Source organism: Botryllus schlosseri, chromosome 4, assembly GCF_051294905.1.
Source record: "Botryllus schlosseri isolate E-star chromosome 4, Bs_hap1, whole genome shotgun sequence".
Classification (NCBI taxonomy): Eukaryota; Metazoa; Chordata; class Ascidiacea; order Stolidobranchia; family Styelidae; genus Botryllus; species Botryllus schlosseri.
The window spans coordinates 9,155,838-9,177,717 of NC_137239.1; the positions used below are offsets into that span (position 1 = coordinate 9,155,838).

The 21,880-nt window shown below is 39.6% G+C and overlaps 2 protein-coding genes across 2 annotated transcripts; one reads left to right on the forward strand and one right to left on the reverse strand.

Annotated features, from left to right (window-relative positions):
- Positions 1-2,346: 2,346 nt before the first annotated feature.
- LOC145437942 (somatostatin receptor type 5-like) lies at positions 2,347-3,543 on the forward strand. Its single transcript, XM_080315313.1, has one exon. It carries the CDS (start codon positions 2,347-2,349, stop codon positions 3,331-3,333), a length of 987 nt encoding a protein of 328 aa, XP_080171439.1. The 3' UTR covers positions 3,334-3,543.
- A 7,305-nt stretch (positions 3,544-10,848) lies between these two features.
- Positions 10,849-21,588, reverse strand: LOC145436997 (intelectin-1-like). Its single transcript, XM_080314172.1, has 5 exons — positions 21,395-21,588; positions 21,166-21,266; positions 20,362-20,666; positions 19,462-19,684; positions 10,849-11,175 (listed from the first exon to the last, which is right to left on the reverse strand). Exons 1-5 carry the CDS (start codon positions 21,483-21,485, stop codon positions 10,957-10,959), a joined length of 939 nt encoding a protein of 312 aa, XP_080170298.1. The 5' UTR covers positions 21,486-21,588; the 3' UTR covers positions 10,849-10,956.
- Positions 21,589-21,880: the final 292 nt, after the last annotated feature.

The window sequence follows — 21,880 nt, forward strand, 5'->3', positions numbered from 1 at the left end:
TCCAAGAAACCTCACAATGTTCGCTTTAAGTTTTGATGAGTCTGCGCACACTCAACAACTCACTGCGCTGACCCTTGGACAACAGTGCGTAACGACTAAAAAAAGGTAATAACTCCGGATTTGATGTGCGCAACGTAGATTTTCTGTGCGCAGAGACCGTGTCAGCACTGCGCACGTGCGCAGCTTAGAGGGAACATTGCACCTAACTCAGCTCTACCGGTAAATGTGTTTACGTGAGCAGAGAGAGGATAAAAATTGATCTCAATTTACATGCAATTCCCGATGATATTGACCAATTCAATCATATGCTGAAATTTTTCGCACTTCGCGCGACTAGGCGAGAATAGCTCCCTCAGTAAATGTACACCCAATGTAGATACCTAATAGGCTATCAGCAAACAGCGGACAGCCAAATGGGGGTCTGGGAGCGAAGTCCCCCGGAAGTTTGGTTTATCACCCGATGGGGGCCCAGGACCAACGTTTTATGTTTGGGGAGGGGGGCTGACGAAGTGCTGTTACGGCCCTGGTAACGAATAATTGTACCTGCGGGAACGCCCGAATATGTTTAATTATTAATTACGTGCCACTTATTTTCCTATACAACAGCTCACTCAGTGCTACTGGTAAATCTGATTACGTGGGCTGAGAGGATAAAAAGTTTATAGCGACTTATAAATGTAATTAGTAATTACCCGTCAGTAACACAACAATCATGATTTTCAGAGAAAAACTGTGTACGGAAATTTTGTTTGCTGGACCCTGGGATTCTGCAACAAAAACCAACGAGAAATCCTGTCTGTGCATCCGATCAAAATTCACATCCAGTACTTTCAAAGGATTTCATTTTTGCAATGCTTCGTGAAGGAATAATTTTATTGAAAATAATAAATGTAACATAACCAATCCATCAACAGTACTACTGTGTCAGGGAGAGAAATATAGAGTTTTGTGTCCAGCAATAGCTTCAACTAATTTTGACGATGCCGCTAGTTGAATGAGGATGAGTCATCGCAATGGACTTGGTCGACTCCGCCGTATCTGGTCTTGTTTGAATGAATGTGTCAACTTCTTCATCGCAGGAATCTAGAGCAGGTGTAAAAATATTACAAAGTCGAATCAAAGGCAGTATACCAAATGCTGTTCCGAAATATAATAAAAATGAAGGATTGTCAACTGCATCCTACCTAACTTTCGACTTTCACTGGTGCGAGAAAATAAAGTATGAATGGCACTACTGCACTACGCCGGCACTACGTGTGAGAGTTGCCCGTGTTCAATAGTCAACTTTATTGCGCGTTGCGTATCTCGGATACGTCATTGAAGCAAGATAGTTGGTAGTGATTCGCATTTGAAAATGTCTTTGCCTTTTGTTGTCTATAAGTCCGCACTTTCGGTCTTAACGGCGTCCGGTCGCCTGACGGTATATGGATGGGTTTTGGCAGCGATGTAAAGACATTGTAGGTACGGCGTATCGGGTATTGGAGCAACCATACGTGACATAACATCGGACTTTATGAATAATCTCATTCACAGCTTTCATGATCTCACTCAATGACCCAAATCCACAGCAAATCTAAGCAATGAATCCTACCTAACAGCCAACAGGAATAACAAGGATTTTTGTTGTGTCAACTACTTGACACCATTTCACGGCTGAATGATTTCGTGTCCATTTTTGGGAATATCGATTTGTAATTCAAATTACTTGAAAACTATCACGCAATTTTTATTTTCGATATTTTTTTCTTATTCCCAACCCCATAATCTACGAAATAAGCAAAAGTCTTTTCGAACATGCAGTTGACCTCTAAGAGAATTTGTCCTCTTTTTAAAAGTGCCCTCGGACGACGCCCAAATGACCTATTTTTAGCAAAATTTGGTAAAATGCTTGTGAAAATTGGACTGAGATACAGGAAATCAGCATTCCAGTAACGGTCAGGAGTGTCTTTCGGGAGTTAACCCAGAAAGACGACTATTTTTTAGTCAACCAACGTAAAATCTCATAGAAAGTGGGTATTTCCGGAGTCGAGTCGGAAAGCTGACCTTTTTTAGTCAACCTACAACAAACTAGGAACAATTTACCAATTTTTCCGGATTTTACTTCGGTATTGTAAGTCTGAAAATTTTGAAAAAGTGGATCAATTTTGCGGTTTCTGGATCGTGATCAGTAGCTAGGCCTACTTGAATCAGAGTGTCCCTCAATTAGGGATAATGAGCAAAAAAGGCATTAATTGCACAAACCTTCAACATGATCAGAGCGATCGCATTCATTAACTCTGTATTCTAACGCGATTCGGACGCACGATCGCAGGTCATCGCTATATAGATCGCACCCACAACGGAGAAATGTCAGGGATGGAAGATGCAATGCTTTATCCTGCAGACATTTACAGCCCCTTCGAGCTGTCTCTCGTAAGAACGATATTTGCAGTTCTAGCGGCAGTCGGTCTAGCAACCAACTCTCTGGTGATCGCCACAGTGCTGAAGATGAAAAGAACTGCTTTCCACGTTATAATCATCGGGCTGTGTTTGTCAGATATCATGTCGTCCTGCAACAGTCCGCTGTACGTGGAGGTGAATCTTTCTTTCCAGGATATCAAGTTCCCGACATTTTTTTGCTATTCGGCGACACTTTTGGACATCGCCACGTCCATAGTCACAGTGTTTCAAGTCCTTCTGCTCACTGTCATCAGATTCAGGAGCGTAGTCTACGCAATGGCTTCCAGAGGCGAAATGACGCCTCGAAAATGCGCTGCGTTCGTGGTCGCATCATGGCTGACCTGTATGCTGCTGGTCATACCCTATCCATTCGGTTTTCGCACCGTCGAGACTACCACAGGTTTCATGTGCACCACAAACTCAAACGCAACTCACATTCATTACTTGATCTTTTTTACGATGACTGTCGGAATTTTCCTACCGGTACTCGCGATTATTACGCTCTGTGTCGTCATCATGGTCTTCTTAGGCTGCCGTAAATCAAGCGTGAGATCTCCAGGTTCTGGCGCGCAAACTGCCCAAAAACAAGCTTTGAGACAACTGACAGTTATTGTTATCAGCTTCCTCATCGGTTACACTGTGGATTATGGAACCAAGCTCTGTATCATGTTGAAAGGGAGGGAAATGACGAATTATTTCGCTCTGACGATGGCGATGATTGCTCACGGAGTGCTCCGAGTGACGGAATGTCTCAACCCGTTCCTCTACTACTTTGGTTCCGGTGAAATCCGGGAAACTGCGAAAAAATTGTGCGTCAAGTCGCGCGCTCCAATGACAGCAAGTACAAGTAATGAAACGCGGACTACCAACGTTCGGGTGGACCAGATTGCATGAGCTGCTTCCCCAGGTTACATACTGGTTGAATATTCAATTGTTCACCGTAATACAAAGTATAGTTCCTGGTATCCTTCAGCTTACGAAAGTAATTCAACACTATGGGCGACTTTGTCTCAAAGAATAAACTTGAATGATTAGACTTACTCGAATAGTGACGTGATTTTTTGATTAAAAGCAATATGGTTTCATTTATTGTTGCGTGAAAGTTGATCATCGTATTTATTTACTCTGTTATTGCCTCATGCCTGGGACCAATGATCTCTCTAATTTTTGACGAGTCTGCGCACGATCACCAAGTTACTGCGCAGACCCTGGGACAACAGTGCGTAACGACTAAAAAAAAAAAAAGGTTGTCACTTCGGATTTTTTGTGCGCAACGGAGATTTTCTGTGCGCAGAGACCGTTTCAGCACTGCGCATTTGCGCGCGTGCGCAGCTTAGAGGGAACATTGCCTAAGACAATGCGATATAGTCCGTGGTACTATTATATTCATCCGTTCAGGACCCACAATACGATACACAGGGCATAATGTAATATAATTCTTTTACTTATGCATATGACATTACTTATACTGTCGACAGATCAAGGAATACATCAATACTAGTCCGCGTTCGAGATTACCGGACAGACATACCGATTTCACCTACACCGACTTGTCTCTTCATTTTAGTCGCTTAATTGTTTATTATATCATCTTATGCTTCTTCTGATTCTATGTCATACAGGGCATGCTTCTTATTTGTATGTTGTGGTGTTTGATTGAAAGACTACTGCAAGTCGTTCCTACCATTGCATTTTGTTGCAATACTGTGGTGTTTTGATCTGATGAAATTCCAAATAAATTGAACTGAACTGAACTGAAATTTGAACACGGGGAAGGGTTGTGAAAGTGATTCGATCGTCGGACTGCTTCGGGTTCGTTGGAACATCGCCCTGATCCAATTCATACAAGGATTTTTTTTTCAAGAATGCGGACTTTCGATTCGGCTACCAATCCTATGATAGCACCAGAGTAGGACGACTAGCTTTTCCGAATTTGATCAGAATTAGAATGATAGCGGCACACTTTTTTCCAAATTAGATTAGAGCTAGAATGGCAGATATCTGTACGTCAAGCCTGGGTAGCTCGCACGATACAGTTTTCCTGTTGCATTTTCAGGAAAAACCAGAAACTAGATTTCTAAAATTAGATTACAACTATATTACCGCTATTTAGCAGCGTTCCGCTCGTTCTAACCAGAATAGCTTTGACTTGGTGACATGAGAAGGGCTTCGCCTTTTCGACTCACTGAAACTATGAGCGGGAGGTCAGAAAAGTTCACGAGAGGAGCTGTCATTAAAGGCGTGAAATCTGTTCGCATTTTCATCCACTTCAATATGTGATGTCGACGATACCTCGCCAATGATCAGAATCCATTTTTATCGATTGCATTTAAGTGTCAATGTCACCTTTCATTGATCTACTAATATTTGAAGAGCTTCTTGGAGGTACGGAACTTCAATTGATCTACAATTGCGAATCGACTACTCCTTCAACACAGCGCCGTGGCTACTGCAGGTAGAACTTTCTGACAGTAGCGGTAGTTATCGCGTGATGTAGGGCCAACATGTATTAGTTTGTGAAACAGTCTGACACAGATTTGTGCAACCAATTCTAGTCCTTTAACTGGATCGAAATTCCGGTAATTTAATATTATAATCTATAATTCTAATATGTGAAATACGTTTAGATGCTCTCGTTTTTAGGGGTATGAAGGAACCGCAGTAAACCTCACCCCGTGACGCTTGTGACAGTCCTGTGGGATTTCACCACAGCACTATGTGCCACAAGCGCCCGTAATAGGGCACTTTGAATCTTTGGACTCAAAGCACCCATAAGGTTGCTTATTCTGTTTTACTTCCCTTTTATTTTGCGTCTGTTAGGGGTTCAAACAGTTCGCACAAGCAGGCTTTAGAGCGGCGGCTGCGGCCACTGATCCCTCCGTCACCATACTGGTGCCTGGGATACTGGCCCGTCGATGTGCTATCAGATCCCGGGTCGGAATATAGGCCTGGCGGCCATACTCTTCCTGGGTTTATGAGACAGTGATTGGACAGTAGGCCTATTGGTTGTACCGCTAGCGCTTCGCATCACCCAGTGTCTAACAAAGCGATACTTAACTTAATACAACCAAATACTCCAGTTATGCTCTCGTTATAATAAATCTACCTTCTGTTCTCCCTGAAACTTGTGCAGCCGAGCCAAGCTCTGTGTACAGACATTTGCCGTTCTGGTGCTTGTGAGAATTACCTGTGATTCGATGTAAATTGAACTTGATTTTTTTGTATTTCTTTCAAATTTGGAATTGAATTCATTTTCCTAGTTTTTGCGAATTCAGTCGTTCTAATTCTAGTCTAAATTGAAAAAAGCTGTGTAGCTATTATTTGTTTGCTTTATTCACGACATTGTGGTTTGAAACTCTGAGGTTATTTGCGGCCCTTAGATTAAGTTCAGTAGCATCAATTCCTTGTTAGGTCTTCTTCAATCATATTACAGACGACTTTCATTCACGCGCTCTTCCAACATCAGTCTTTGTCTCGTTTTTTCCTGCATCCGTAGCTTGAGTCATAGCTGCCGACGATGGGCTTTTTCATAAACTGCAATCATAGCGAGGTTAGAGATGAAGAGTTGATCCTAACCGGGATTCGAACCACTGCCAATTCGTGTCGTGGTGCATATAGCAAGAAAAAGGCGGAAATACCACTGTAACAAATGTCAATCAATAATAATACCATTAATAAACGCGGACGTTTCCGAATCGCGAATGGATTACGTCATTAATTGTAGCTAGGGTTGCATTTAAAACAAACGCGGTGCTTTAAAACACATTGTGTAAAACATGTTTTAAATAAAGGCCTTTTTAAATAAAACAAAATTGTGTTTTTTTAATCGTAAAATTATGCTATAACTGTGTAAATACTTTCCAAAAACATGTTGTATAAGCCTATCGACAATTACCACCCGATATAGCCGACGCATATCGATATAGGATGGTTGGAGCCCGCAAAATAGTCGGTTCAACAAGTACAGATATCTCGTCAAAGGTGCCATATTCACCCTATATTTTCAATTGTCAATGTCAATCCACAATGACGTCACAATGGAACATTGGTGACGTCATGACTTTTAAAAACAATAACAAACATGTTTTGAATAAGGGCCTTGTTTTAAATATGTTTGTTTTAAATTTATTTTTGTTTTCAATGCCACCCTAATATACTATAGCAGTAGGCTATCACATATTACTATAAAATATTTAACCTGTCGCATCCCTTGTGATCAGATTCACCAGTAGAGATCATAAAGGGAGTGCTTTCGAAAAATTAGTTCAGGTTATAAATGATAATGCATCTTGGGCGGGCCGATTGTTATTAGTCACTTTGTTGCATGCTGTTATTTCTCCCCCCCCCATCAGGATTGTTGATATAGTAGAAATATATTGGAATCGCCCATATGTACCGGAAGCAATTTCTATCGTGAGGAGCACACGATTCTGATTCCGGCTCAGATTGCAAAGACCGTTACTATAACAAAATCGAAAAATGAGGTTGCATGAAATCGCGGGGAGCGCGAAAAAAAATGCAAGATTAATCAAAATCTCTCAAACATTCGGGAGTGAATTCGTATTTTCAATTTCCATGTCGACAACCGCCAACACATACTAATTGAATTACGTGTCGACGGCCGCACAAATACCCTTCTACGGCCACAGGTTGCCTACCCCTGATTCAGAAGAAATGTTACTGGAATATACACACTGCATCCTTCGCATTGATATCTTAATCTTCCTCTGTTTGAGCATCGTACCTCTTCTATAGTAGTATCGTCGTCGGCGTCTTCTTCGCGTACTCCACCACCCCTCCATTTCCAGAACAAAGTCCAGCAACCACCAGTAGAATCAGTGCCGTTTTCAACTGCATCTTCTCCGAAAAAAAGATTGAAAGTTTGTAGTTACTACAACGCTTGAGATGAACTAAGAGTTGGATTACTTTATATATTATATAGTCTCGTACTAACCTGTTCGATGAATCCAGTTTGTATAGGATTGATGAGCGATAAGTTGATACGAGATTCAGTACCTTATATAGCCCTTCATGCCGATAGTTTCAATATGTAGGCTACAAAACAATGCCAGGAATAATAGAAATTTGTGTACATTAGGCTGATAGCCAAATAACACATATCTAATCCTACTTGATATGAAAATTTGCTAACGGAAATGACTCCAGGCGGATGCTACCAATTTGGTGACTTTGGTTATAAGTAAAGTGCAATTTGTATTCAGCATGAAATAAATATTACGATAATAGATATATCCATCACTTGTTTGTTTTGTTTTATTGACAAATATAATTGGCGCTTTCAACAACTTGGTCATTTGCGCCCGCACAGTAAATTTCATAATGCCTTTTTGTCCACTTGACTCGAGTCTTTTTGCGGCTCATTCGCTGCCTCCTTTCAAGAGTTCGGCTCTCCATTCGTCTGAGCTTTTTCAATGCGCTGTTTTACAGCGAGATCGGCGATGAGGAGCCCAGATAAACCTCCGACACATAGAAACATGGCAGAGCCGATGCTCGAACCATCAACCATCGATGCCGTGACTGCAGTGTTTAACCAACTGCGCCACTCGCTTCCTCATCCATCACATGTATTTGTAGAGACTATGGCTATAACATTTCGTGCTTGCAATGCAGGTAATTGCTAAATCATATCTATCTAAAGGAGCCCGATTGTATATATATTTCTATTTTATAGCATATGATGCCCAAACCCAGAGATGGTCAAAGTAGTCAGAGTTGCTACTCCATTAGAAGTTGAAAAAACACAGTCAATTTTCACTCAATTGCGAGTGCTAGTGAATCGGAGGCGGTTACTTTCCAAATGGCAAGATGCATCTTCGCGACTAAGGAAAATGACCAATGACACTACAAACATAGATGCAGTCTTTGAAAATATATTCAATTACCGAAGTGATTTTAAAACGGGTCGCATAAAAAGGCTGAAAGGCTGGTATATAGCGGCCCTAGCGGGGGTTCTCGAACTAGGCTACGTGTATTCGCCGGCGGTACACAAGCTTACTAGACGCAGCTAAAGGCTTATACCACCATGCTTTTACATCGCTGTGTAATGTTACTCTCCTCGACTACGTTAACTCGGGTTACCGTACGTGCTTTAGGAGGATTTGTCCTCATTTTTGAAGAAGTGTACTTCCTTCACCCAAATGTCCTACTTTTTGGCCTAAAATGACCCAAAATACCACGAAAGACGTTAAATTTCGACCTAAAAGATTTACGACAGGTTACGCGGGACTCAAATATGAAAAAACACCTTTTTTATTATTTTAGTCAACACCAAAGAAGTATCGTAAAAAGTGGGTAACCCGGGAGTCGAGCCAACGTGATGACTAGGGCCATTTTTATATGACCTTAAAAAATCAATTATATGACTTTATTTTTTGGAAAATATGACTTTATATGACTTTATGCGAAAATCGTGTATTTTTACATGTAACCAACTCACTCATGGAAGTGACGAGTAAAACATGAACAACATAACAGTAATACACATCCATTTTTATTTTAAAACACTTTTGTAGTACAGTTTCATGTAGTGTGGAATGTTGGAGTCTTTGAAGTTACGATTTGGACGTAAAAATGACTTTAGTAAGGAAGATGAGCGCTCTACAGACGCTGATGTTGGTTGACACTTTTGCAGTTTTGTATACAGCGCTGGTGAAATGTCTTGTCTTTGTAGCTCCATAATTTGTTTCACATCGTTTTTGTCCAATCGCTTCTTAATGTAATTTTTTAGTTCAAGCGGATCTTTTCCGAAATCGAGGGCATTAAGATCAGCATGAGCCTCTTTGATTGTGTACGCACAACTTTCCATTTTCAGTATCAAGTTTGAAATATTTTTGTAGTTGAGGCATATATCTGTTAACTGACTCGTCAACTTTGGATCGTTCACTGAATCTTTGGCGCTCTTTACAATAACTCCTTCAGCGTCGCGTGCGTTGACTATTTCTTTCACTTGTGGAAGTGTCTGAACTTCAAATGACGTCCCACTTCAGTGCACAGAAGTAAAACAGATTGTGTAGCAACACAATGCAATGTGTGACCTCATAATGCAATATGTTACCTCATAGGTCTGCGACTGTAATGTTATGTAGGCTAACCTTACAGTTTGCCTTCGTTCAATCAGAAATTGTCTTACTTTCTTAGTGCGTAATTGCTTCAATTGGCACTTTTTATTTAAAGTATACAACAATATGACTTTATAACTCAAATATGACCTAACCAGGGAAAATATGACTTTATATGACTTTATAACTTTCTTAATATACCCCATATGGATGCGGTTTTTGCGTTAAAATTGATTTTACGACTTACTGATGCATAGAAAAAAATATGACTTTAATGACTTTAAATGGCCCTAGTGATGACCCTTTTTTAGTCAACACCACAGAGGTATCGTAAAAAGTGGGTAATTTCGAGTCAAACTGATGACGTTATTTTAGTCAACACAACAAGATTTCCAGTAAATATATCAATATCAGCTATTATCTATTTCAGTAAACTAGGTTTCATGATTTGATAAAAGTGTCCTCATTTCCCGATTCAAAAATACCGTAAACCTAACATTAACTGAAGTGTAGCCTACATATGTGCCTGTACTGCCGCGGTGATAAGAGTATTTTTACATATAGCCTAATGAGATCTCGTAGCCTGAACCAGTGTCACTTGCTTATTATGATAGCTAATAGATTAGCAATATTTTATTATTCAGTGTTTTCTTGTGTATAATGATAAGCAGGCTATAGTTTGTTGGACTGCTGGTGAACTTATTTTGCATTACACTAGACAAGAATCCCCTTCTCGGCAATCGACTTGGTCTAGTAGGCCTATGGTAAATTCGTACCCCGCAGTGTCAGAAACGTGTGTAGGGTCTTTTGCTCTTCCAGACCACTTACAACTGTGTACAAGGTTTTTCGAGCACGTACGAATTCTGTGGCAGTAGATGGAACGTGACTGCGTGTGCCTTTCCAATTTCTAAAAATAGGTTTAGTCGCTGAGAGAAGTATCAAGTTCTTCCATCGCATTGAATGTGTGCAATGATATTCGAAAAATTAAGCAGATATTTTTTCAATTGTCTACACTTTTGCCGGATTTGTTTGCTGTTTATCTCAGAAGCACTATGTTATAGTTATGCACGTCTATTTCACGATGTTTTAATGACAACGTCATTGGTAACAGTGATGCAAACTTATCCCAAACTTCATTTTACGAAACACCTTCCCCAAAATCCAGTTTGCTTAAACTGCTTTCAGGTAGAAATGGTTTATACAAGCAAAGCCTTTTAAGCAGTTCATCAATTAGGCTACTCGAGCACCCCGAAACTTGTGTTACTGACAGCCTATTCCCAGTTATATGAATTGTTCATTAGCGTCCTTCGTTTTTAACGGGCGACAGCAGTCAATTGGTACGTTGCGCTATATTCAAATACCCTCGATTCTCTAACTGTAGAAACGAATTATACGCAGCACTTCGCCTGAAATTAAGTATCGACAAGCACGGGAATATTTATCGATAAAATATCAGAACAGATGACTCCAACAACTTTGTCGACGCTGCCCATCCGGGATTATTTTCCCAATCCATGGCTGAAAAATCTCCGAAGTAAGTGACGTGTCCGCTACTCGTGCTTCCAATGCACTCGTGCTCGATATGCCCTTTTCCGGGTTTTATCTTCACACCGGAACAAAGAGCGAAAGCGTTTCCCTCGTGATTTATTGCCCGAAACTGGAAAATAATTAGTTTTATGATTATATACATTAATTCATAGTATACCCTTAATATAGCGTGCAGCAAGTCGAGTCCATTGAATGACGGCAAACCTCAAAAGTAACGCTTAGACACAACTTAAAAATATGACATATCCGCATGCCTAAGTTCAATCACTGGAGCCATCTGTGCTTGATATCATCAATAAGAAGGCCTCAAACTCGAGTGTACTTGCCACTCAGCCTGTGCTGCGATATAACACATGTCGATCAAATTTGAAATATCAGTGACATACTAGTACAGGGCTTACTAGATCAGTGGTTCTCAAACTTTTTCAGACACCCCCTTTATGATAGTGAAAATTTTCGCTCCCTCCTTATCGTCCTATCCCAAAATGGAACCAGAATGCTAGCAATCCCAACGGATAGTTTGATGGCATGGAAGGTTATGACTGTTGATGAGAGGATTTTCCAATATGAAATTCGGACTATACATAGAGCACAACCATAAATTGATGGTAAATCGCGCCGAACGCGAATATTTTCTTCAGTTTACCCCAGCTTCGTCTTCCCGTTAAGATGCTTTCACGCCCCCAAGGGAGGCGCCCCTCAGTTTGAGAACCACTATAGGCTACTATCCACTCAAAACACGCAATTTTGATCAGAGTTGGATAAATTGTAATTTGTAATTGTAATTGAATGTATTTAATTACATTTTCCAATGTAATTGTAATGTAATTGTAATTGAAGCATTTTTATTTTGTGTAATTGTAATTGTAATTGTAATTTGACAAAAATTTTGCGCAATTACAATTTCAATTACAATAAATTGCTATTGAGACCTGACAAGCACAACATCAAATAATTGACTTATAATGCATTCTCTTAAAATTTCGACAAGGAATTTGGTGGATCCATTCGTGGAAGCCCTTGACTGCGCCCTTGCGGGCGAAGTTTTTTTTTATTTTCAACGCTATGCTGGCCTCGGCTGCCATTGTATACGGTTTTTAGATTACTAACCAACGGATGGATTCGCAACACGTGACTCACGATTGAATACGCCAAGAAGCGAACTGCTGAGCCCGCTAAAACCAGCAGAATCGATAGTCCCATAGCTGGCGATCGAAGCGTCGAAATTTGATATGTATGGTCCTAATCGAAAGCTAGTATCGCACTGATTCCGCAATAAAAGTATATTGCCAGGCAATGGTACCATCCCAAAATAGTCGTGAAAGTCTGGGAATTGGCATTGTTCTGAACAATCGCTGGGCGTAATTGGTAATTGTTGTGGTCATGCTGCTGCAGCGCTCTCACTTTTCAGAACAGTCGGCCTTAAACGGCTATTTTGGAGCAGTTACATTGCCCTGACGAGATTTTATTTTGTATTTTCGGAATTAGTACATCAATAGCTTACGATAAAGACCAGATGCATCAAATTTGAACGCATGGATCGCCAGCTCTAGGACTACAAAGTTTGCTGCTTTTAGCCGGCTCTGCACTCTGCAGTACATTTGTTGGTGCATTCATCCGTGACTCACATCTTGCGCATCCATCCGTGGGTTGACAATCTACAATACGATTTCAGATCACGATGCTGCATCGTTACTTCGTCTGGCTAACTAACCAGACCTCTGGATATTATATAACGTCTTATCTGACAAAGCACGGTTTTGTTTTTACTCCTCATCCTAATTCCTACGTCCCTCGATAAAAATAATATTATTTCTTTAATTAGATACTATATACGCAAATCCAACACGTGCATATATTATAATACTTTTTTCAACGACATACTGCACCCTATCCTTAATCCTAACCCATAGGAAATTAGGTAAATAACATTTTACATTTCCTATTACGTGAGCCATAATTACCGAGCATACAAAACACGCGCATATTACGTCACAATGACATCTTACATAGCATACTATGTACGCACATAAACGCATTTATTACTACACAATCTGAACTAGACTTGAATTGTTGTTGAATACGACGCTACGGTTGTCAAGGAGCACGGTTGAATTTATGATTATTCAATTACATGTTCAACAGCAGCAATTGTAATTGTAATGTAATTGAAGCATGCAAGGAGTAATTGTAATTGTAATTGTAATTTGATATTTTTAGCATGGAGTCATTGTAATTGTAATGTAATTGAAACATTCATGAAAGTAATTGTAATTGTAATTGTAATTGAACTGAAATAATGTAATTGATCCAACTCTGATTTTGATACTCTCACTCTGTATAGTGTTTTCTCACTTTTTCGTCACCAGGGACCCCATTCGAAACAGATACAAGGCAGTGTTGGGATCAAGTCACTACCTTCGAGTCACGAGTCATTCCGAGTCATTGGACATTTTGACTCGAGTCAAGTCAAGTCAATCGATTTTCAAAGGTGACTCGAGTCAAGTCAAGTCAATCGATTTTCGGAGGTGACTCGAGTCAAGTCGAGTCAAGTCAAGTCAAGTCACGAGTCAAGTCACATTTCAAGTCAAGTTGCATTTTCGAAGTGTGAGGCATGATTACGTCATTGTAAGCTGCTAGCTGTCTGAAATACAGATTGAGTGGTCACTGATTCCGAACTGATGAACGAATATAGAGTTAAATATACACGCTAGAAGACGTTGTATCGCTCACGTATACGTAGAACTGTTGCATGGCCTCAGTTAATAGTCACCAACCAAAATACAGAATGGAGAAACGAAGTGATAAGATGTAATACATTACGCATTTAAAAATAGATATAATACAATTCGAGCATGCGCTAATGGTCGACGGCAATATAACGTATATTAGAATTCAATTTCAATAAAACAAGAGGTTTGGTAAAAGTAAAAGAACAGAGACAGGATATACACTTTGCTATTTTATTACTTTAATGTACTGCTAGAGTTTACGACAACATAAGCTTCGATCACTTCGTTTGCGGTCAATATATTTATGAGAGAACAATCGAGGCTCAGTAAAATGCTCGATCAATCTATGATTGGTCGCTTTCCATGCTTACACCAACGTTTCGAGAACAATCCGAACATATGCAAGATACAGTGATTTTTATCGACACCGATTTCTTGATGACTTGAAATTGACTCGTGAATTTTGGTCCAAGTCACGAGTCAATCCACATTTCTGATACGCCGAGTCACGTCAAGTCAAGTCATTTTAGCAAAGTGACTCGAGTCAAGTCAAGTCATATGAAAAAGGTGACTCGAGTCTGACTCGAGTCAAGTCAAGTCATACGAAAAAGGTGACTCGAGTCTGACTCGAGTCAAGTCATGACTCGATTCATCCCAACACTGATACAAGGATACGTATCCTCTATCAATCCCGTATGGTTGTCAACTTTGCTTATAAATACGGCGACTTTTTGACATGTCAAAATATGTCACAATTTCGTCAAAATTGCAGAGTTGGTTAAAAAATTGTCAAAATTGTTTACAAAGTCAATATTTTTCTGCAACTTGCATTCGTTTGAATCGAAGAGGTTTGCACTGTCGGTGAACTTATCATTTGACATTTCACAGCCTGCAGTCTACGTTATAGGCGTACCGTTGTAGACGGCCCATTGCCTGCTCATTGTGAATCATAAACGGTCAAATTAAACTCATGGTTTGAAATGGTCTCATGCTCAACGTACCGCAATATCCCAACTGAACCAATGCTGCGGTGGAATTGGTTTTTATATCAAGAATCCCTTGATGAAAATTTGCGATGTAGACAACATTGTCAAACTGAAGCAACACGGTGTGTAACCAGCAGTCTATACGCACAAGTTCAGTGTTGCCAGCCAACAACTGCTGCTGTTGAACGTTCTTTCTCCATTCTTGGCAACCTATACGGACAGATACTTTCAACCCGAGGATATAGGAAAGTATCTTTCGTTGTGCTACTACAAATTTTAATTATTTCTACCCTAATGCGTGGTGTTCCTGCTGGAATTCTTTATAGGTCCATATTCCATCAAAATGAAGTTTCAGGCCAAACTATGCTTCGTAAAGACAGACAGTTCCAACCAAAAATAAAAATTAGTACAATGCTAACAATATGTGCGAAAACATCTAATTTACATACATGAGGCAGAATTTTGTAAGCGACAAGTTTTTCACGGTAAAAAATTATCAAAATTTCGATTTTCCTCTGCAACTTATGTAGCGAAATTGCCAAGTGTGACGTATTCACATGTCACGCTTCTCTCATTGTTACCTCTTTACAGGGTTGTAATGACTCGATCCAGACTCGAGTCACGATTTTTTTGTGACTCGACTTGACTCGAGTCATTTTCTTGAAATGGGAAAATAACTCGACTCGACACGAGTCAATATTTGGATTGACTCGACTTGTACTCGAGTCATTACGTATGACTCGACCCAAGTCATTGACTCGGCTTATTTTATATGACTTGAAGAAAAAGAAATTTGCGAATCTTACTGGCTAGATCAACGCATCTGACGAATTCTGCCGACATCGGCATTTGTCAATGTCACCACTGCTTTCGTTGCATTGCACAAGATCATCCAGTGATGAAGGGGTAATAGATCCTCCGCAATCAAAGTACTCACGACTTCTCAATTATACAAGCCAACAATCGAAGCAAAGTTCAATCAGAGCCAATGCAATGACTCAGATGGTCAAGTACGTGGAGGAGACTGATCACCTCTTGTGTGGATTTGAAGGCGATGATTCTTAGCATTTTTGGGCGACTAGAAAAAATAAGAATCCAATGCTCTTCAGTGTGGTTCAAAAATGCTTGTCAATTCCTGCATCTAGTGCACCAGTGAAACGTGTGTGTATTCAGTAGAGGTGGGTTTATTCTAAGGTAGAGTTGCCAGACGCCCTGATTTTCACTGTTAAAACTGCATCCTGGAGTAATTTCGAAAATATGCCAAAATATTCGGAATTTTGAAGTAAGCTCATAATTATTTCCTAAATCAACATAAACAACAATATTTCAGGGTAGATTTATGCTTCATGAGATTTTTCTTCGCGCTGGGCGCGATTTAGTATCACATATGTCGGCTTTATTGTGGTGACTACCACCCTCGCAAAAACTGCGATCAAAAATAAATATAAATAATACCATTATTTACAGAAATAAGTGTCATTGTAATCGCAATTATACTTACAAGTTAACGGTATATTCGTAGAGTCGTTATACGCCGTTTCGATGCTTTTCAATGATAGTGGTTCTAAACCTGGGCGTAGTTTGCCTTTATTTTAGGGTTCGCGAAAATGTTGAACGTAATAAAATCAGCTTCCAAAGAGGCCGTGGATAAGTCTGGGCAAATGTGCCGATCTTTAATTAGTAATCAGTAGGGCGTTTTTTTTTGACATGTCAAAATTTGCCAAAATTTTGTCAAAATTGTAGCGTTAGGTCAAAATTTGTTAAAATTGTACATAAAGTAAAAAAAAATTTACGTCTGCATTTCGTTTGTATCGTAGATTTTGTACTGTCGGTAAACTTATCATTTGATATTTTACAGCTATATAGCCTACTTTATAAGCATACCAATGTAAATGGGTAATTGTCTGCTCATTGTAAATCATAAATGGTCAAATAAAACAAATAGATAGACATGGTGTTATGGTCAACGTACCACAATATCCTAACTGAAGAAAGACTTCTTGGGCATTGCATCATTCTTATAATAAGAAGTACATGATGAAAAATTGGGACGTAGACAACATTGTCAGAATGAAGCAACACGGTTTGTCACCGGCAGTGTACGCAACTTGAGTGTTGTCAGCCAACAACTATTGCTATCGAACGCACGCTTCTTAGTAAGGACATGCACTTTCTACCCAAGATTGTAGGAAATTATCTCTCGTTGTACTACAAATTTTTTTAATTATTCTACCATAATACATATTGTAACCACTGGAATTCTTCATAGAGCCAGATTTCGTTAAAATATTGTTTTTTTTTCATGTAAAAAGTTGCATGCTTCTGAGCCAAAAACGTTTTTTTTTCAGGCCAAACTACTTCGTTAGGGCAGCCAGCTCTAACCAGAAATGAATATAAGTGGTCTAATTTTAACATTATGTGGGAGAATACCTAATTTGCATACGTTAGGTCAAAATTCAGTTTGTTTAGGTAAAAAAAAGTCAAAATTTTGATTTTTTAGGTCAAAGTTCTTCTTTTTTTAGGTAAAAAAAACCGCCCTAGTAATTAGCTTATCAAATTTTGAGCTGGGCCACGGAACATTTTCATATTGGAAATGGAGTCGCGACCATAAACGGTTGGAAACCACCAGCTGTGCGGTGTTTATATAGCTCAGTTGTGCAGTGCGCACAGGCATTAGGCTGATAAATAATCTTATCGATGTGACATGAGCATGACTTTACTATGTACATTGTACAATCACGCTCCTTGCATTTTCGAAGTCATAATCCTCCACCAGCTCTACCGCTAACTCTGATCACGTGGGCGTAGAGAGGATGAAATTATATAGTAATATATGGAAGAACCAATATCATTGACATAATGCATTCAAATCATTTAACGACCAGATGCATGTAGTAAGCCCCCAGAACCTACGGTGGGCCTAAGATCAGTGTTTATTTTGGCGGGATGGGGCTGAAAAAATGTGACCTCGGCCCGGGCCACAACTTACAGCACACAACCACGTACTCCTGAACCGGTTCGTGACCACCTCTAGTCAATAGACAAAGCTTTGCTAGTGTGACGTCGTATTGATCGACGATGTGCTCATACCTCATTTTGAAATTCGCTAGTGGGCGCTAAAGAGCGTCCGGAATTTGTGTTACAAAATATGGTAACCCTATTCTGAGGCCATGTCGCTTTATTATATCTGAGAATCTCCTTTCCACTTTGGTATTTTTCAAGTCTAACTCATCATTGATTTGATCTGCTGCCGGTGAAAACACACATACCCTCTGTCCATTTGACGTTTTGTTAAGTACGTGCATTGTGCACGTGAGTGATAATGAATGGCTAATGTTGTGATGTGATGTTTGTACAATAGGGCTGTTCAAAAACAACTTATTTTTTATTTTACTGTGTGGCTACTTGATAAAATTTTTATGTTGCATAAAAAGAACACTGAATCTGGCTCAATTTTAAAAAGTAGAATCAATGATATGAGAGGAGAAAATTTTGGATTTGAAACTAAATGGAGTATTTTAGTGAGAAATTATTTCATATAATACAATAAGATACTACTTGTAAGCCGACTATTTTTTCATATCCAAAATATTCTACTCTAATAACTTCGCTTCATCTAGTTGGAATTGAGCCAAATTTGCTATAAATCATATTTTTACACAATCTAACAATATCTTGTGGTAGCCGGAAAAATTCGAAATTATCTACTTGTAATTAATCCAAAATTTTCTCTCATAGCATTGCTTGCTACTGGTTGGAATTGAGCCAAATTTGAGTTTTTTTTATGCAATCTAACAATTGTAAGAAGTAGTCGGAAAATTTGAAAAATGTTTTTGAACAGCCCCGTTGTACAATTATTTCTCCAGTGCTGTAACTGCGATGTAGTCTGTAATGCAATTGGGAAAGCCTTCAGTAATATCAAAAGGTAGATGTTCTTTTGTCACTGCACAATGCACATAGCTGCATGCCCGCTTTTACAACATGCTGGCCTATGGTGAAAATACCTTTCAAGACCTAAACATGCATCTGTTGATTCTCTAACGTGAATTCATTGGTTCTGTATCAGATAGTATGTAGACGTGAATTCGTTGGCTCTCTAGCAGCTATTCGTGAGGTATCGTCGATGTGCTCGTAATAAAAACTGAATGCTTGTATTTGTGATGTATATCAGACTGACAAAACAGATAGGCCTATGTGATTTTAAGTTCTAAGATTAGTAAAGTTATAATATTGGCGGTCTGGGTCGTCTATATGTAGCATCGGTAAATGAGGTCACGAACTGTCCGTTATCTGCCTAAACAAACATGTGCCAAGACTCTGATAGGGACAAAATAACCATGTTTTGCAAGCAAGGAATTCGATATCACCCAAGCAGGATTGAAAACATGAGCTGAACATGACTTCGATACTGTGACTCGGACTCGACTCGAGTCATAACACTATGACTCGGACTTGACCCCTTAAGCGGTGACTTGGACTCGGACTCGACTCGTTGTGAATTGAATATGACTCGACTTGACTCGAGTCAAAACCACAAAAGTAAGATTGACTCGTGACTCGGAACCATGTGACTTGGTTACAACCCTGCCTCTATAAGAATGAAAGAGAACTTTATTTCAAAATCAAAAGAACGGTACTGAATGAACCTTGTGGTAAACGCTGAAGTAATAACTGCACCTGTACATATCCGCCATCGACTTCAGCTCTTACGTTCGGTCCCAGTAAATCCAGATATAATTGTGTGTTCCCCTTCGCCCACACCACTGGCATTGCTGGACCGTTATCAACGTTGACTTTGTATATCCCATTTCTTATTTTGTAATGATGTGAGTACAAATTTGCAAGATTGCCTCCGAAAGTCGGTAGGAATCCATTGTTGGTGAAATATTTGAATAGTGCTCTAAATATAAATGGAAGGCGCATTTTAGTTTTGCTAATCCTCTTGATTTCGGATCTGTTTCAAATCGAGGATTATATGCAGTCGTTCTCAAGCGAAGATAGGAACTGTCGTTGCCTGAATGATATTACTCGTAAATAATTTTTAATAAACTGACGGTCCAAATATTAACGGGAAATTCCAGTCGCCGAAAAAACAGTAACAGAAAACGGTTTTAATATCAGTATACTGGTCTCGTTCTGATAGCAGTTATACGATCTTGTAATAAATATACCGTTGAATCGCGTCGTGGGGAAACAAATGTCGAAATATTTCTTCACAATGCGATTGCGCTTCGAGCAGAACTCATTGCCAGCGTATTGCCGCAGACCAGCAAGAGAAAGTAATTAATTGAGCATTGTTTCTTCGCGATATGCCATAAAATTCTATGCTGATTTTGCGGTGCTCCGGCGCCATGAGCAAAATAAAATTCGTACCATACTAATAGGCAAAGCTGATGCATTCGAATGATGCCCGTTGAATCAGCTAAGGCAGCCCAAAGATCACTTTCCTATTGTCGCAGTTATTTTATATTAATTTGAATATTATACCTCACTTGATGTTTAAATCTTAAAATCCCAGGAGAGCCACGCTCTTGCTCATACGCCTATGAATTGTGTCAGAGTGTCGTCTATACTCACCGATGTTCAATGTCATGCAGCGGAGTATCATTCGGAACATGCCAGATCATGATATCACTGGCGTACATGTTGTAATAGGCGGGGTTTTTGTAGTCGTCGCTGGTGACTGACGATGGTATCCCATACGTCGCACGGTTTTCCCAAAATCCGTCGCCGTGTGGATGCGTACCAGTGACGCCTTGCTCGCTAGACCAACGATCACCTGCTGTACATCTTCCTTTCATGTTATTTTCGTGGATCGAAGCGACCAGAGTCCATCCTCCACCACTCACGGCCATATCGCAATATGTCTGGAAGACGTTTCCCTGGTAGAAAATACGTCAACGTGTAATGATTATTATATTAGGGACACGACCCAATATGATGTACAAAATTGTTCATACAGTGGTGGTCATGGCATTGCTACTGCAGTTAAGGTAGCACCGTAACTTGGATTGATGTCAGATGATAATTCCTCGGGCTCTATCTATCACTGAACAGCGAAATTGCGTTTTTGAGACGGTTTTACGAATGCTGGGCAATCTTCATTCGATCCCACATCATTATCGACCAATCTCGAAATCATATCCTCAACAAATTCCCTCTTGAGAGACGTCAATAACAGTTGTAGTGACCATCTATAAAAATGACTAATTGACTATGTACAAAAGGTTTAACATCCGCGACTCGTATCTAACGAAATGTGGTGATATTATCGGACACAAAAAACATCAATAAGTAGGCCTATATGATCATGGGCCGTAAATGATATCAAGTCGTATTATTGTACTCACGTACTGTTACGAAATTGATGCTGATACTTGCCTCCTTGTCTCTGATATAATAAAGTCCATTTTTAAGTGAATGATTGTGTTTCTTCAATCCTTTACAGCTCTGAGCCGGGTTGATAATCGAACCAGGTGAATCTGAAAAATATCGGTATTATTATGAATGCCGGTCCAATTTGATTAAAAGTTCAGTTTAAAAGATCGATCACAAATGCAGCGTCTTCAAACCATTGCGATTCACCTAATAGAATCGCGTTCATATTTACCATATTTTGTGGCTCCAGTTTCCTCGCATTTTGCCACGAGAAACATCAACGCAACCAGCAAACCGGTTTTCGTCCATGTCCTGCCCTCCATAATCAGCGAACTAATTCCGTTTTATCAGATTGACCTGTAACATTTATTTGATATGTTGTCGGCCATATTTTGGATATGCATAAATCTGCACTACATCCGATGGGCGATATTCAATGTCAACGTATAAAATATCATGCACACCGATTCAGGCAGTGACTGAGCGGCTGGGGATCTATCTGTCGATGTATAATCGTCCCGCATTTATAGTGAATAAATACAGTAAACAATCGATGTGATAAACAGGCACATGGATGTTAGTTAGACATGCGTCGTTTACAAACTTCTTGAAGCTAAAGTGAAACTGAAGAATGTTTGAACAAACTTTTCAATAACTTCTGACTTACCACGACTAGATACATATTTATACGCTCTCACGTTAATTGTACAGAACCAAC